We start from the raw sequence: 15730 nt of genomic DNA on the forward strand, positions 1-15730 counted from the left end.
CAGGTTAGTTGATTTCCGACTGGTCTTCTAGCTTGCCTCTTGTTCTGTTATGATATGCTACCTGTAACCTTTATTGTGCAGCTATTTATAAGTCTGCACTTCACAGCAACACACCCACTGGGTGCTTCAATTTTTCGCTGAGTACTTCTGCCACTTGAGTCGACTGCTTAATGTCGATTGTATCTTTGAAGTAGTGGGGGCACGCAGAGTGCACCCACTGGGTGTAGTCCTCGAGGCCGCCGTCGAATGTGTGATTCGACGGGGATCTTGATAAAAATATTACATAACCGTTTTTCCACCTGACTAGACAGGTCTAGTTGAGTGAAAACCCGACTAGTGGGGGCACGCTGAGTGCACCCACTGGGTGTAGTCCCCGAGACCGCAGTCGACTGTGGGCTGTCGGTTGTGGTCTAAGGATAACTGTTACCTCGCTTTTTTTATTCTTCCACTCGGTCTGGGCGGACCATGTCGAGTGGAACCTGGACCAGTGGGGGCACGCTGAGTGCACCCACTGGGTGTAGTCCCTGAGACTACTGTTGAATGTTTGATTCGGCAGTAGTCTTAGAACTGATCTTGTTTTTGAGTGCTCGGAATTAACCAAATCTCTATTCTTGTTGACTGATTGTTAACTTGACACTACTAGGGAAAACCCTAGCAGTAGCGCGGGTATTTTGCCTATCAGTAGCGCGGGACGACGCGCTACTGATAAGGCGCTACAGCTAACGTGTAGCAGTAGCGCCTGTCGTCCCACGCTACTGCTATACATGGCTAGCAGTAGCGCGCTTTAGTGCAGAGCGCTGCTGCTAATATCTGCAGCGCTTTTTAGCAGGAAGCGCTACTGGTAAGGGAGCTCTATTGCTAACTTTGTTCCCCTCGCTACTGCTAGTTTTATTAGTTTCTTTTTTTTTCTGCATATTTGTTTTGTATTTGAGTAGGCTTTATACAATAATCTTTAGCATATCATACACATACAAATGTAATCATAGCATATACATACGAATAGTCTCATCAAATCATGTCATCATCATAATCATCATCCAACACAAAGTGGTCTCTCGTCATCATCTCGAAAACAGCGATACAAGTCTCGATTACTTGCAACTACATCGTCATCCATCTAAACAATGATATACGCGAGAAGAGCTATCACTTTGAGTAAGAGCGGAACTATGCACTACATGAGTTTGTATCCCTCTCTCGCATTAGCGTGAACCTAAACTAACTACTGGCTGTCGCTCGGAAACCGGTACACCCGGGCCTGACATTCCGGCCACTCGTCGTATACTCCTGGCGTAGCACTTCTTTGCCATCGATGATCTATACACCTGCATCGTCACATGAGTCGATGATATGCAACATATATAGTTGAGCAACAGAAAGAGACAGACTTGGCAAAAATAGAAGCAACATATCATAAGCATAAATAACAAAGTTCATCATACCCAAAATGCCCTAACTAGAGTGATCTTCGCTAGTCGAGGAGGACGGTTTAATTACATCACAAATAAAGTTTCATCGTGCATAACTCAAAGTTTCGTCATACGGATAGTATAGACTGAACAGACACATTGTCATATATCGACAATCACTCCAACATGTCGTGCCATCCATCCAAGTCAGGGAGATAGTCCCCGAGCTTAGTGAAAGGCTTCAGGTCGAGACGCTGAGCGGCTACGCATGTTCGGACGTCTTTTTGTGACATTTGTCCTTCTTCATAGAACATCCCTGTTTTTTCGACGACCTCCTTCATGATGATTTGGGCAAGTTCGCGCTGGATTGGATAGAACTCAGCTCGAAGTCGATGATCCTCGATATCTCCTAAGTTCTTTGCCCATTGCAGAATATGGGCATCGCCGGATCTAGGTGACATGCGAAGCATCTGGTGATCCCGTCTGTACTCCAGCAGGTGGTGTATGACATAGAATTCATCATTAAGAGAATCACTCGGTTGCTGGATGCCGCAGAAGTCGGTCTTATGGTCGAAGGCGGGCCTGCCGTCCTTTGTCTTCTTGTCCTTGACCTCTCCACCCTGTGCGTCGTAGTAAAACATAGCACTGTGAAGAACAGACTTGATGTGGGTGTAATCCTTTTTGTTAATGTTCTTCGACGAGTCCAAGTAAAGAGCGTGGGAGTATCAGGGGTAGATGATGATGAGGACGGCGCGCCCGCTGCTGCGTAAAATAAGTACACCTCAAATTAATTAGCCTTCACCATGCAAGTGAATGGTTGAAATCAAAGGAAGGATATCCGCGCGGATGACTTACAGGGGATGATAAGGCACGGGAATCGCCTCCTTGTCCTTATTGGCGAGCATGAAATTGACGATGTATTCCCTCACGTATTCACAGTGCTCTGCGCAGACTCCCAAGAAGCCCTCGTGCACTCTCGAATATGAGGTATCTGCTCAACCCCGATGAGGTAGTTCATGTGCAATGCTGATCTGTTTGCGGCTCCATCGGATCTGAACAAGCAAGACCGAAGTTTAGATCAGACCAGAGAAGACTTTCGGTGTCCAATTTGTACACATATTCGAGAGTTTACGAGCTTAAAGGAACAAATTATAGGCATTATATTGGGCTATATATAGCAGCAGAACAGCATCCGTTCCATCAGTAAGGTTCATCTAAATCGGATTTGAAATATGAGACGCTGTTGTGTCTTCAGCTTCAGCAGTGTAATTTGCAATGCAGGTTGGAGCACGTAACAAGACAGAGAAATGTACACAAAAGAAACCAGCACTGAAAATCTTAGGTCATTCTAAACTGGTAGTAGCTTAGTGTTTGCAGGCCTTTGGATATTTTATTGACTAGCTTAAGTCACTTAAGAAAATATATCAGGGGTTCTAGCCATAATCAATAAATGATAGATGTGAAGCCTATAACTGATTTATGAGACTGACCCAAATCACACAGTGTGAGCGCACACTGCTCTTTCTTTGTTAGTCAGAGCAGTGACTCAAGCAGTTATTTGTGAACACAGTAATTAGGCAGAGATTTTCTTTTGTATGATTCTCTTGAAACTGGAATTGAAACAAACAGGAGAAAATATCACAAATATGTTCACTTTCCCATGATTGAGCACAAGAACATAACCACTACTAGGCCGTGTAAAATAAGAATGGCCAACTGCAACACTGAACTGTTAAGCATTAGACAATCCATGTGAAAACTATGAAGGGAAAGGCATAACATAACTGAAAATGCAGTAGAAAGTATACCACTTCATATTGTCGGCGAAGACAGCGATGGCGGGAAGTGGGCATATATGCGCGTCCTGGACAAGGACTTCCCGAAAGGCTTCACACAGACCCTCTCAAGCTGCAACTTCTTGACGTCCACCGAGATATACTCCAACAAGTCTGGCATCTCCATAGACAAGCCGACGAGCCGTGGGGCTTCAGAACATATCAGGAGCACACACCTCTCTGTTGCCGCTTTGAGATAATGCAGGCCCTCAGGACCTAGTGAGAACGTCTTCACCATCTGCCACTGACCGGAATTCTTGCCTTTGTTCTGCCTAACGCTATAGCAGAGGTCATGTTTGCTGCCACCTGCGGTTCCATCACGGATACCAAACAGCCCAAGCCTGCCTTGCCCTGCCTCCACAATGGCGACGCCTAGAGTGCCCCAACCAGAGGATGGGAGCTCGGCGATGGAGAACTCCATTCTCTGGATGTTAAGCACGAGTAACTCTTTCCTCTTGTTATTGGTGGAGTCCCAGTGGAAGCAGCCATAGGCGTGGTGCCGCCTGAGATAAGCAGGATCCATGGGCGACACTGGCATGGCCGACCAAAGCATGGGTGCCGCGGCTCGCCACTGCCCGGTGCTGGAAGAGAATACAAAGGGGGCCAGCTTAGTCTCGCAATGCACCATGGAGATCACCGTGAATGCCGTCCCTTCCGCCGCAGCATCGTTCTCGCCGAGGGGAAGGAGGATAGGCTCGTCGAAGGGCCTGCGTCGCACGGGGGGCGGGCGCTCCGCCGAGGCGACGAGGGCGTCGGGCACCGGGGGGAGCAGGACGTACCGCCGGTGCAGGGGGTCGCACACCGCGAGCTCCCTGCAGATCGGAGGCCGCGCGTCCTTCCCGTGGTCCCGGCCGAGGAGGACGCGGCCGTCGCGGACGTCCATCGGGATCCAGCGGCAGTGGGAGGGGAGGAAGGAGAAGGAGAAGTCAGCGGCGCTGGCAAGCGCGCGGGCGGCGGGCGCGGCGGGGTGGGGCGGGAGCGCGGGCTGGAAGCCGTCGAGGTCGATGAAGGCGAGAAACCGCGGGGCGTGGAGGCGGCGGAAGCGGCGCAGGAAGGAGGCGTCGTTGGCGAGGCGGCGGAAGGCGGGGCAGGCGGCCGAGGCGCGGGCGAGGTCCTCCGGCTCGGGCAACCGGAGGAGGATTTCGGTGAGGAGGCTGCCCGGGAGCCCCATCAGCGTCGGGGCCATCTCTTTGCCGGCCACCGGCGGTTTCGAGGAGGGGAAGTGGTCGCCGACGGGAGCGGAAGGCCGTACAAATCGGACAAGACGGTGAGGTGGAAGGGGAATAGGCGGCGGCGGCGGCGGCGGCTGTGCTGCAGTCTTGGCCGAGTACTGTACTTGTGTTCCCTGGGCTGAAGAGGGTGACAAAATGAAATTCTAAAATCAAAAATACTGTGAACATTCTGTAAAATAGATACAACTTCACCGCTGCTACATTGCCCATGAGAACAATAATTAGCGGTTGTGCTATGCACACACACACGCTCACCTAAGTATTGACAAGGGAAGGTTTCGGTCCTTTTCTTGAGGTTTTTTGTTTTTGAGGGAGAAATCCTAACTGCCACTATTGTCTGCCTCCTCCTCTTTCCACCCCATCAGCGTCGTCGGGCTAAATCCATGCCGCTTGGCTCCTGCAGGATTCTTATGGGCTTATGACCCGACGACATGACATGTAGTGCATCTCATCCGTGACAACGGTCTCATGTGGCTTCTCGGCGAAACCCTCACCTACTCTCGTGGTAAGGGATGTCACGATGACGGATATGGTCGTCGCGCCATAAGACTCATGCAGGAGCCATCACCGCGGACACGCATGGTAGATGTTCAACGAAATGCATAAATCAAAAAGTAACTTTACTCTCTTATATATAGGCGATCGGCTAGGTCTGGCCAAAACTTAGTGGGGTAAAAATAATCCACTAACAGTTTACTCTGCCGGATCCTCCTCTATTTTTAGGGATCGATCAGAGTTGCCCTATGGTATAAAATGCACTTACCAAATGAGCTTCATGAATTTATTTTACAGTCCACGGGGATATATGAACGCGCCGGTGAGGGGGCGCCACAACACCGACGGCCGCCGCCTGTGGTGGAGCGCCCCTGGCGCACGCTCCATGCCGTCCTCGAGCACCTCGAGGGTGGCAACGAGCCGCCGCTTGAGTACCCGGCGGCCCCGGCCCCGGTCCCCAGCAGCCCTTGGCTGGCGAGGCGCATGGCGGGCGGGTCCTCTTCCTCCTCCTCCTCCCGCCCCTTCGGTTCCCCGGCTCTCGTCAACGTCAAGCCCGAGCCCGCCAAGCCAGTGGCCCCTCTGACGCGCCCGGAGTCATCGCGTCCGGCTTGTATGTCTCCTTGGCGTTATCGAGGGCACGTCGGACTTCTGCCCACTTCTCGCACTTATCAATGCGCTTGTGGACGTGGAGGTGCTTGAAGTCGGCGTCTTGGTTGTCGCCCCGATACATGGCGAACATACGCAGCAGCTGCGCGGAGGGATGAACAGTTGGCGAACGGCGTGTGTACCTGATCCTCAACGCTGGCGCCGCTCTCCGGGCGAGCCGCAACCTCCTCGACGATTCCATGCCATTTGTTGCACGCCAACTGGATACGCCCCCAATGGTTCGCCATCGCCTTGGAGCCGCGCTGCATGTAGACGCCTTTGAAGTAGGGGTCGACGAGCTTCCGCTCGTCGAACTCAGCTTCGATGGCGGCGCCCTCGGCTTCCTCTGCTTCGGCTGTGCCACGGCGCCAGTCGCGGTTGCCGCCGCGCGTGGCATGGCGTACTTCTTCGGCGGCATGGCGACGACTGGAAGGCGAGCGGGAGGGGGTTTGGCGGGAGAAAGGCAGAGAATGGCGGGAGGAAGGCGAGCGAGCGGGAGAGATGCGAGGGAAAAGCGTCAAGAAACGGCGGGAAAAGGCCCTCGGGGCGCCTTTTTCGCTTGTGCCGGCTCCCCAAGCGCCCCCAGGGCGCCGGGTTCGGCCTGGGTCCGCCGGCACCAGTTTTGGCCCGAGCCGGCGAAAAACGGGCTCTTGGGGGCGTGACTGGGGCCTTTTTTTGGCGTCGGCGCGGCAAAATCGCCTGGGGAGGGCCTGTTGGGGGCGCGGCTGAAGATGCCCTAAAGGGTGGGCACTAAAGCCCCCCCCCCTTTAGTACCGGTTCGGCACGAACCGGCGCTAAAGTGCCACCACGTGGCGTGAGCTCGCGCCCTGGTATGGGTGACCTTTAGTACCGGTTGGTGTTACCAACCGGTACTAAAGGTTTTTTTTTGAATTTTTTTTTTGAAAATTTTGGAAAAAAAATTTGATTTTTTTTATTTTTAATTTTTCTAAATTATTTGATGATTTAGTCTCTAATCACCTCTCTTAACTGCTCAAGTGTGGATCACTCATTCCAAATCGCCTGACTTTCCGGCCGGTCACCCATCCTCTCACTCCCCCAGCCTGAGCACGCTTAACTTCGGAGTTCTATTCCCCCTACATTCCAAGTCTGCACTTGTTGTTTTCCTGACAAATGTAAGCTGTCAATCCTATTAACCCTCAGTAGTTTAGCTTGAGCATGAAGTCACACGTTTCACCGTTTGAGTTTGAAACTATTATTCTAAAAAATAGTAATTATGTAGTAACACTAATATTTCTTGAATAAGTAGTTTGACCATAGTTTGACCACAGTTTGACCAAATTTGATCAAAATTCAAAAAAACTGAGATACTTATTTAGTAACACTAATAGTATTGCGTAATTATTTAGTAACACTCTATATTTCTTGAATCAGTTGTTTGACCGGTTTGACAAGATTTAACCAAAATTCAAAAAAACATAAATTAGAGCATATCTTTTTTTCCTTTTACAATTTTGTCATTTCAAAAATTGTCCTAAACCCTAAACCCGGGACTTAAAACGTCGGGAACTCTATGCTAAACAGTAAAAACTAAGGGTTTAAACCATAAAACCTAACCCTAAACTCTGAAATCTAAACCCTAGCAGTAAACGCTAAAAACGTCTAAAAAGCATCTAAAACGCCCAAAAACTCTATTTTCCCTTTGAATTTTGTGATTTTAAAAAATTGTCGAAACGGAAAACTAGTTTTAAAAATTGTTTCAGCGGATCAATCTTTTTGTTCTGCAAATTTTGATATATTATATGTATTTTTCTGAATTAGGATGATTTAGTTATGATTTTTTCAAGTTTGAAAATTGCCCTATAGTCCCGGTTTGTGTCTCCAACCGGTACTATAGCTTAGACCCCTTTAGTGCCGGTTCGTCGCACGAACCGGTACTAAAGGTTAAAGAGGCTCGTGGGGCCCCGGCCTGACGCCAGCCTGCCACCACCCCTTTAGTACCGGTTCGTGGCACGAACCGGTACTAAAGGTTCAACACGAACCGGCATTAATGCAAATCCATTCGAACCGGCACTAATGGTACCATTAGTACCGGGCCAAAATCAAACCGGCACTAATGTGCTTCACGTTTGACCCTTTTTCTACTAGTGATTAATAGTTGAGAAGATGGGTGATACATTTTTTATTTAAACAAACACTGCATCTGTTTGTGTTTGTAAGAGAGCACTAACAAGCTCAATCTACTCCTGTCACTTCACTCGTCCCCTTGTTTGATGTCTCCTTTAGCTTCCTCTGGTGTTGCACCCTTCCCACCGTCTTTCTCCTTGTCTTTCTTCTCCTTTGCTCCTCTTTCTCCTCGGCTTTCTCCGCTTCTGCCTCCTCTTCCTCATTCGCATTCGCCTTTGCCGCTGCCGCGTCTTCCTTGGCCTTCTTGAGCGCCTCAATGAGGCCTGATAAACACTAATTAGGGTCCCTTTTCTTCTTCATCGACATTGGCATCAGGTTCTCGGCCACATTGGTGGGCGACATGTCAATCTCCTCGAGCAGCCGTTGAATCTCCCTAAACAGACCATGCTCCACGATGTCCAGGTAGTTCTTGACGAGCACCTTGAAGCCCTCGAAAAGGCAATAGGGCATCTCGATGTGCTTGTCCATCCTGCCTTGTCGGATCAGTGCCGGGTCCATTTTCTCCTTGTGGTTCGTCGTGAAGATGATGATTCGCTCACGGCCGGATGCTGCTATAGCCCGTCGATGAAGTTAAGCAGGCATGAGAGCATCACCTTGCTTTCATGGTCCTTGAGGGGGTCTTGTTAGCATTTTGTATTGTTGCATGCTTTATATGTAGCAGCATTAGAAGTGAGATCACTGCATTTTTCTTTTGCAAGGGAGCACTAGCGAACAAGCGCACTCCTTCCCTTTGTCTTCCTACTTGGCTTTCTTCACCTCTGCCTCCTCTTTCTCCTTGGCTTTCTTTGTTGCAGCCTCCTTGGCCTCCTCTGCCTCCTTCACCTTGGCTGCCGCCGTCTCCTCTTTGGACTGCTTGAGCACCTCGATGAGGCCTGTCAAGCACTCGTTGGGCTCCCTCTTTTTCTTCTTTGACATGGGCATCAGGTTCCCTGCAACATTGATGGGTGACATGTCTGTCTCCTCGAGCAGCCGCTAAATTTCCCAAAGAGCTCGTGCTCGATGACATATAGGTAGTTTATGGCAAGCACCTTGAAGCCCTCGAAGCGGTATAGTAGGACATCTTGATGTGCTTGTCCACTCTGCCCCTCCGGATCAACACCGAGTCCAGCTTCTCCTTGTGGTTGGTGGTGAAGATGATGACCCGCTCACCTCCGCAAGCAGACCACAGCCCGTCGATGAAGTTAAGCAGGCCTGAGATCGTCGCCTTGGTGACATCATCCTTCTCCGGCTCTACGGGTAGCTTCGGCTTGTCATCATTGTTGGAGTCCTTGTCGCTTGCGGTCTTCTTGTCCTTGCGGCGTTTTCCGGTGAGGTTGACAAAGCAGTCAATGTCCTTCATGACGATGATGGACTTGCCTGTGGTCTCGATGAAGAGCTTCCGCAACTCGGTGTTGCTCTTGACCATCGTGAGCTCGAGGTCATAGACTTCGTAGTCGAGGAAGTTGGCCATGGCGGCGATCATGGTGGACTTGCCGGTGCCGGGCGGTTCATAATGGAGGTACCCACGCTTCCACGCCTTGCCGACATTGGCGTAGTATTCCTTGCTCTCTTGGAATGCCATGAGGTCGTCGATGACAGCCTCCTTCTCATCAAGGTGCATAGTGAGCGTGTCAAAGGAAGATGACGGTCGACACCACCGATCCGGGCCCCTCCCACCTCTTCACCATCGATGTCATTGCTGGACCTGGAGCTCCTCTTCATGTTGTGTCTTGATACAAAGCCGTAAGCTTTTTTCGGTAAAGCCGTAGTGACCTGGATTGGAATGGATATGCGTTTACATGTTGCGTATATAATGCCAATAATTCCTGGGGGTGATTTGCTTAGGTTGAAGCTAACTAGCCAAGCGTCGTCGTGGTTGGGGCCGGAGCAGGTGATTTGCTTAGGTTAGCTGTTTTTTTCTAGGGTCAACAGGATAGCTAATTGGGCGGAAGAGGAGGTGGCCCAGCGAGCGTTTAGCTGCTGCTGGTCGGATGCTTTTTAGTACCGCATCGCTCGCGTTGGAGCCTACTTCACGGTCTAAATAGTTTGGTAGTGATCCACATATTGCCGATGACGCAAAGCATATACACCAGTTTGCTGGTCAGGGTCTGTCGAGGCAAAAAGCAGTCATTACATACTTCTGGCCGGGCCAGGCCGTGGGCTTGTCACCTTAAGTTGTTGTTAAGTCGTGCATGAGGGGGGCCAGAAGTATGGATTGGCGTCAGTCTTTTTTTTCTTAAGCCTTCATTTTTGTTTTTTCAAAATATATCAACATCTATTATATAAAAAGGAAAAACATGGAAATCAGTCGGATGATGAATGCGCTTCGTAAGAGCATCTCCAACGCACGCCACGCATCCGATAGGCCCACGCGCCACCTATCTCTCTTCCTCCCTTATCCTTTCCTTTCCCCCATTATCTCTTCCTCCAGATGCGCTGAGCCGCTCATTCTTTCTAACTTTTCTTCTTCCTTCACCACACCGCCCCACACACCAGCGCCATCGCCCATCGTCATAGACCAGCGCCGCCACCACCGCTGCTACAAACTGCCGTCGCCTCGCTGCACCATTGCTGCAAATACCTTTGCCGCTCACCTCGTCAGGCTAGGCTGGGCGGAAGCTGCTGCCATGGCCGGCGGGAGCTGCGTGCAACGGCAAATTTGACTCTTTTGACCTGTGGACAAAATCAATTCACAAAATGAACTGCCCGTGAAACAATTTCACAGCCCTAACCTTTTTGTGTGGCGCCCGCCACGGCGGCGCCACACCCAACAGTGCAGCGCCCAGCTCGGGGGCGTTGCACTTCGGTCCACCGTGGCAGCCCCTGGGCCCGCACCCAGCAGTGCAGCGCCTTCGAGCTAGGCGCCACACATGTAATGTGCAGCGCCTCCGAGGTAGGCGCCACACATGTAATGTGCAGCGCCCGGCCCGTAGGCGCTGCACTGTGACTTAGATGCCAGCCGCCCGCTGCCCCTCCCCCCACCCCACCCATTCGATCCAGAGGAGTTACAGAACAGAAAACAGGCGGCCGGCGGCTTCCTCCTCTCCCCTTCTCAATCCCCTCTTCAAAAATCTTCAGATCTGACGATTTGGCCCGTGGATTCCTTCACCAATCCATCCTAGAAGGTAGTTTTCTCCGATCCCCTTCTTTCTATCCATAGAATGTATGCTACTTCGGAGATTTGAGGAACCCTTGTTTGAATCTTGTGTGTATTAGATTTGGGGAATTTTTATTTGAATCTTGCATGTATTAGATTTGGGGAACCCTTGTTAGACTAGAATGTGGTTTGGATACATAGGTTGACATGTTATTTATATAGTTTGGATACATAGGTTGACATTTTATTTATATGGAAAAGATATTTGTATTGAATCTTGCATGAGGTAGGCTTAGTTTAGTTTATTGAAATTACATTTGTATTGGCAAGAATGGTTTGGATACATATGCTTTGTATTTTGCATCTAGTAGCCGTAGTTTACTTTTTTTGTATTCAAAAGATAATCGTGTTGACAAGAAAGCTTTCTTTCAAATTGTTAGGATGGTTTGGCTTATCAATGATCACTGGGACCAACAACACCGGTCGCATGCTATGTCGGTGGAGCAGCGGGTAATAATGAAAGTTGCCGGTGTTATGAATTTCGTGTTTTTTTTCAAACACATACCCCCCATATGTAATGATTTGTTTGTTTGTTTGTAGGAGCTTGCACCTCTGAAGCTTCGGGCTCACGGGGTCAACCTTGGGGGGATGCGCTATGATGAGCGGTACACACCGTATGTTAGGGAGACAGGACTTCTCCCTTTCATTCAGTTGGTCAGCTGGTCGACGCCACCCAACAATGCTCCAGCACTCACCGCGCTTATTGATCATTGGAGGCCAGAGACACACACTTTCCATCTTCGGACCGGGGAGATGACCGTGACGCTCCAGGATATAGCTATGATCACCGGTCTTCCTATTGACAGGAATCCTCTATGTATGAGCACCGATTCTGATGGGTGGCGCGAGCAGATGTTTGCCCTTATTGGTAATTTTCCTCCAGAGCCTCGCGAACCAGAAGAAGAAGGCAAGAAGAAGGTTAGAGTCGCCGCTGGTGCTACTTTCATGTGGATTGTATCGAACTTCAGTTTGCCCTGAGGATGCTGATGAGGACACGGTGAAGACATATGCTCGTGTCTACATGTGGTACGTGATATCCAGGACTATGTTTGCTGATGGCACAGGCAAGAATGCTCCATGGATGTGGCTCAAGGCGTTGACCGTCTTCGATAGCAAATGGAGTTGGGGTTTGGCGACACTGGCTTACTTGTATAGGCAGGTATGAAGTTGTTTATGTTTCACTTCATTGGTACATTATGAATCCAATCTTGCTGTTAATTCAAACAAGTTCTTTTGTATGTGCAGTTGGACGAAGCCTCTTGTAGGCTATCTGGAGGTATTGGTGGTTGTTTGCTCGCACTCTCCATATGGAGCTGGGAGCGTTTGCCGGTTAGACGACCGAAGATCGTGAAGTTCGAGGATTGGGACGACAAAGGCGACCCACTACGGCTCCCCACTTGGGCTTACAAGTGGGATGTGTTAAATGAGATGGCGGATGATCCCTCGGTCATGTACAAGCTGTACAGGAGCGAGATGGATGCGATCACGCCTGAGCAGGTGAATTGACATTCCATAAGTGATTTTGATGCTTCTATTGTAACTCGATATCAATTTTGCATTCTATCCCATTTTGTAGGTTGAATGGGAACCGTATGGAAAAGGATATAGCTTTGGGAACCCTCTAGAGTTCAAGCTGAATCTGATGTGCCTTAGAGATAGGGATCTCTGGCATATGCGGTGTCCACTCATATGCAACTGGGTGGTTGAGATTCACCAGCCACATCGGGTGTTCCGCCAGTTTGGTTTGTTCCAGCCACACCCGCCAGAGTGGGAGGACAAGGACATAGTGCTACACGCATAAGATATAATCAACCTTGAGCACTTAGCGGCTTCTCGGCGGTTTCGATGATGCTAATATTCTGTTTCTAACTTGCAGGTTGGATAAGAAAAAGCAGCGGAAGATCAAGGATTGGTCCAAGCATCACAGCAAGTATATCATACAATTCAAATTTGCTGTGGAGCAAGCTCGGGCTGGAAAACGAGCCCAGCTTCGTCAGCACTGCCCGATCGCGTTCAACAACTATCTCACATGGTTTCTTGCAAGCACCCGTGTGGAGGTATGCAAGCCGGCGTATGCCGAGGAGATTTTGGAAGAACCCACTGTTTTTGATGAGGTTGCCCAGCACCAGTACAACTCATTGATCAGGAAAGGCAACTCAATTATCCCTTCAGCTCCAATGATGAACTTTGTGGTATTTGCCCTTTTTGCTTTTCCATTCGCACTACTCACATCTTCACTTGCCTAACATGTTAACACCGTTTCTGTTCATAGCGTGCCCAGATCAAGAAAGCAGCTGATGAGACCGACACTATTCTGGAAACAACCCCGGCTGGCAAAAGCGATGGGGAAGGTGCACTTCGAGCTTTCATTAAGGTTCACATCTCCTTCAAACTAGCACTTAACATGTGTTGCTACGTTCGATGTCTCATTCACTTGTTCATGTTGCAGCGCCAGGGCCAAAAGTTAATGCGGCTATCAAACCCTTTCGGTTGTCGTGACCCCGAGTATGTATCACCAGAACGTTCTAGGTCGGTGACACCATCAGATCCAACTTCTGGCAACGCTGATCCTTTGGAGGATGAGGATGTGGGTGTGGTCACCCAAGAGGTATGGCATGAGGATATATCCAATTGTTGATGCATTGCTAACTATATCCTGACACACGGTCTTTCCATATCTTTTGTGCATGCGTAGGTTCCTGATGATATGGTCTTGGGGACCTACAAGGGTCGGTCTGCATACGAGTTAAAGCCTAGGAAGGGAATCAACAAATACACACCTGAGGACTTCACTCAAAGAGGCAAAAGGACGGTCGGCACCTCGCGGATGCAAGCTTTGGATGACTATTTGGAGGACGAAATGGAAGACGTGGAGGTACCGGAGCCGGAGCCGGAGCCGGAGCGGGTTCCTCGTCCTAGGAAGGTGAAGAAGAATATCTGTGAAGAGGGGGGAGGAGCCAGCAAGCGCGGAAAGCACTAGTCATCCTTAGTAATGTTCAACCCAGAGTGGTGGTAGCTCTTAGTAATGTGGAATTTGTTATGTCGTTGAAGTTAGAGTGATGGACTTGAACTTATTGTAGCTCTATGTTATGGTAGCTCTATGTTATGGTACCTCTAAGTTATGGTAGCTCTATGTTAAACTTGAACTTATTGTGATGGTCCTTTCTAAGAAATGATGTCTTTGTTCAACACTATTTGAACCTTACTGAAAATGACAGTCTTTGGTAATGTTGAATTGTGGCTGAAAATGACAGTCTGAATGGCAAAAAAACACTAAGTGTTTGTGCAGCGCCTAGCTGGGAGGCGCCACACTCCATAGTGCAACGCCCAGTAGGCAGGCGCTGCACTATGGAGTGTGGCGCCTACAAGCTAGGCGCTGCACATGTCTGTAACCTGTCCAAACTTCTGTTGCTCTCTGGATGGATACAGACATGTGCAGCGCCTAGCTGGGAGGCGCCACACTCCATAGTGCAACGCCCAGTAGGCAGGCGCTGCACTATGGAGTGTGGCACCTACAAGCTAGGCGTTGCACATGTCTGTAACTTGTCCAAACTTCTGTTGCTCTCTGGATAGATACAGACACGTGCAGCGCCTAGCTGGGAGGTGCCACACTCCATAGTGCAACACCCAGTATGCAGGCGCTGCACTATGGAGTGTGGCGCCTACAAGCTAGGCGTTGCACATGTCTGTAACTTGTCCAAACTTCTGTTGCTCTCTGGATAGATACAGACATGTGCAGCGCCTAGCTTGGAGGCGCCACACTCCATAGTGCAACGCCCAGGGGCTAGGCGCTGCACTATGGAGTGTGGCGCCTCCCAGCTAGGCGCTGCACATGTTTGTAACTTGTCCAAACTTATGTTGCTCTCTGGATAGGTACAGACATGTGCAGCGCCTAGCTGGGAGGCGCCACACTCCATAGTGCAACGCCCAGTATGCAGGTGCTGCACTATGGAGTGTGGCACCTACAAGCTAGGCGCTGCACATGTCTGTATCTTGTCCAAACTTCTGTTGCTCTCTGGATAGCTACAAACATGTGCAGCGCCTAGCTGGAAGGCGCCACACTCCATAGTGCAGCGGCGCCTTCCAGCTAGGCGCTGCACATGTCTGTAGCTATCCAGAGAGCAACAGAAGTTTGGACAACTACAGACCAGTGTGGCGCCTATCCTGGAGGCGCCACACTCCATAGTGCAGCGCCTGGCCCCTGGGCGTTGCACTTGTACTTAGTGATTTTTTTTGCATATGCAAACATAGTAAGATGATGTGAGGTAGGATTGATACATAGCTAAGATGATGTGAGGTAGGATTGATACATAGCTAAGATGATGTGAGGTAGGATTGATACATAGCAAGCAAACGACTATGAAGAGAACATATGCACGACACATAGTACTTCACGACACATAGTAGTTCTTACAACCTAATCGACGAGGAGGAGACATAGTAGTTCGCGACACATAGTAGTTCTTACAACCAAATCGACGAGGAGGAGACATAATGGTTCATGACACATAGTAGTTCTTACAACCAAATCGAGGAGGAGGAGACATAATGGTTCACGACACATAGTAGTTCACAACCACATTCAGGAGGAGACATAGTTCATGACACATAGTAGCTCTATTGCGTAGAGCAAGGCCCCTTTCCCTTCTTCTTCTTCCTCTCTTCTTCCTCTTCCTCCTCCCTTTTCCTTATGTGGTGAGCCTCGTTAACCACCCTCTCCATGAATATCTGATTCTCCCTCTCTTCTTTTTCAGCTGCAATTGCCCAAAGCTTCATCGTTTTCTCTTGAAAATCCTTTAAACGCTTCTTCTGTGCCTCCTCACATTTCCTCAC

General features: G+C 49.6%; 1 protein-coding gene and 1 pseudogene across 1 annotated transcript; both read right to left on the reverse strand.

The window, feature by feature from the left end:
- Positions 1–3213: 3213 nt before the first annotated feature.
- Positions 3214–4472, reverse strand: LOC147961870 (uncharacterized). Its single transcript, XM_087534683.1, has one exon. It carries the CDS (start codon positions 4428–4430, stop codon positions 3222–3224), a length of 1209 nt encoding a protein of 402 aa, XP_087390809.1. The 5' UTR covers positions 4431–4472; the 3' UTR covers positions 3214–3221.
- A 3356-nt stretch (positions 4473–7828) lies between these two features.
- On the reverse strand, positions 7829–9361 carry LOC125519404 (AAA-ATPase At3g28580 pseudogene; annotated as a pseudogene).
- Between the last annotated feature and the right edge of the window lie 6369 nt (positions 9362–15730).

Source organism: Triticum urartu, chromosome 7A (genome assembly GCF_056163025.1).
Source record: "Triticum urartu cultivar PI428250 chromosome 7A, HENAU_Tu73, whole genome shotgun sequence".
Taxonomy (NCBI): domain Eukaryota; kingdom Viridiplantae; phylum Streptophyta; class Magnoliopsida; order Poales; family Poaceae; genus Triticum; species Triticum urartu.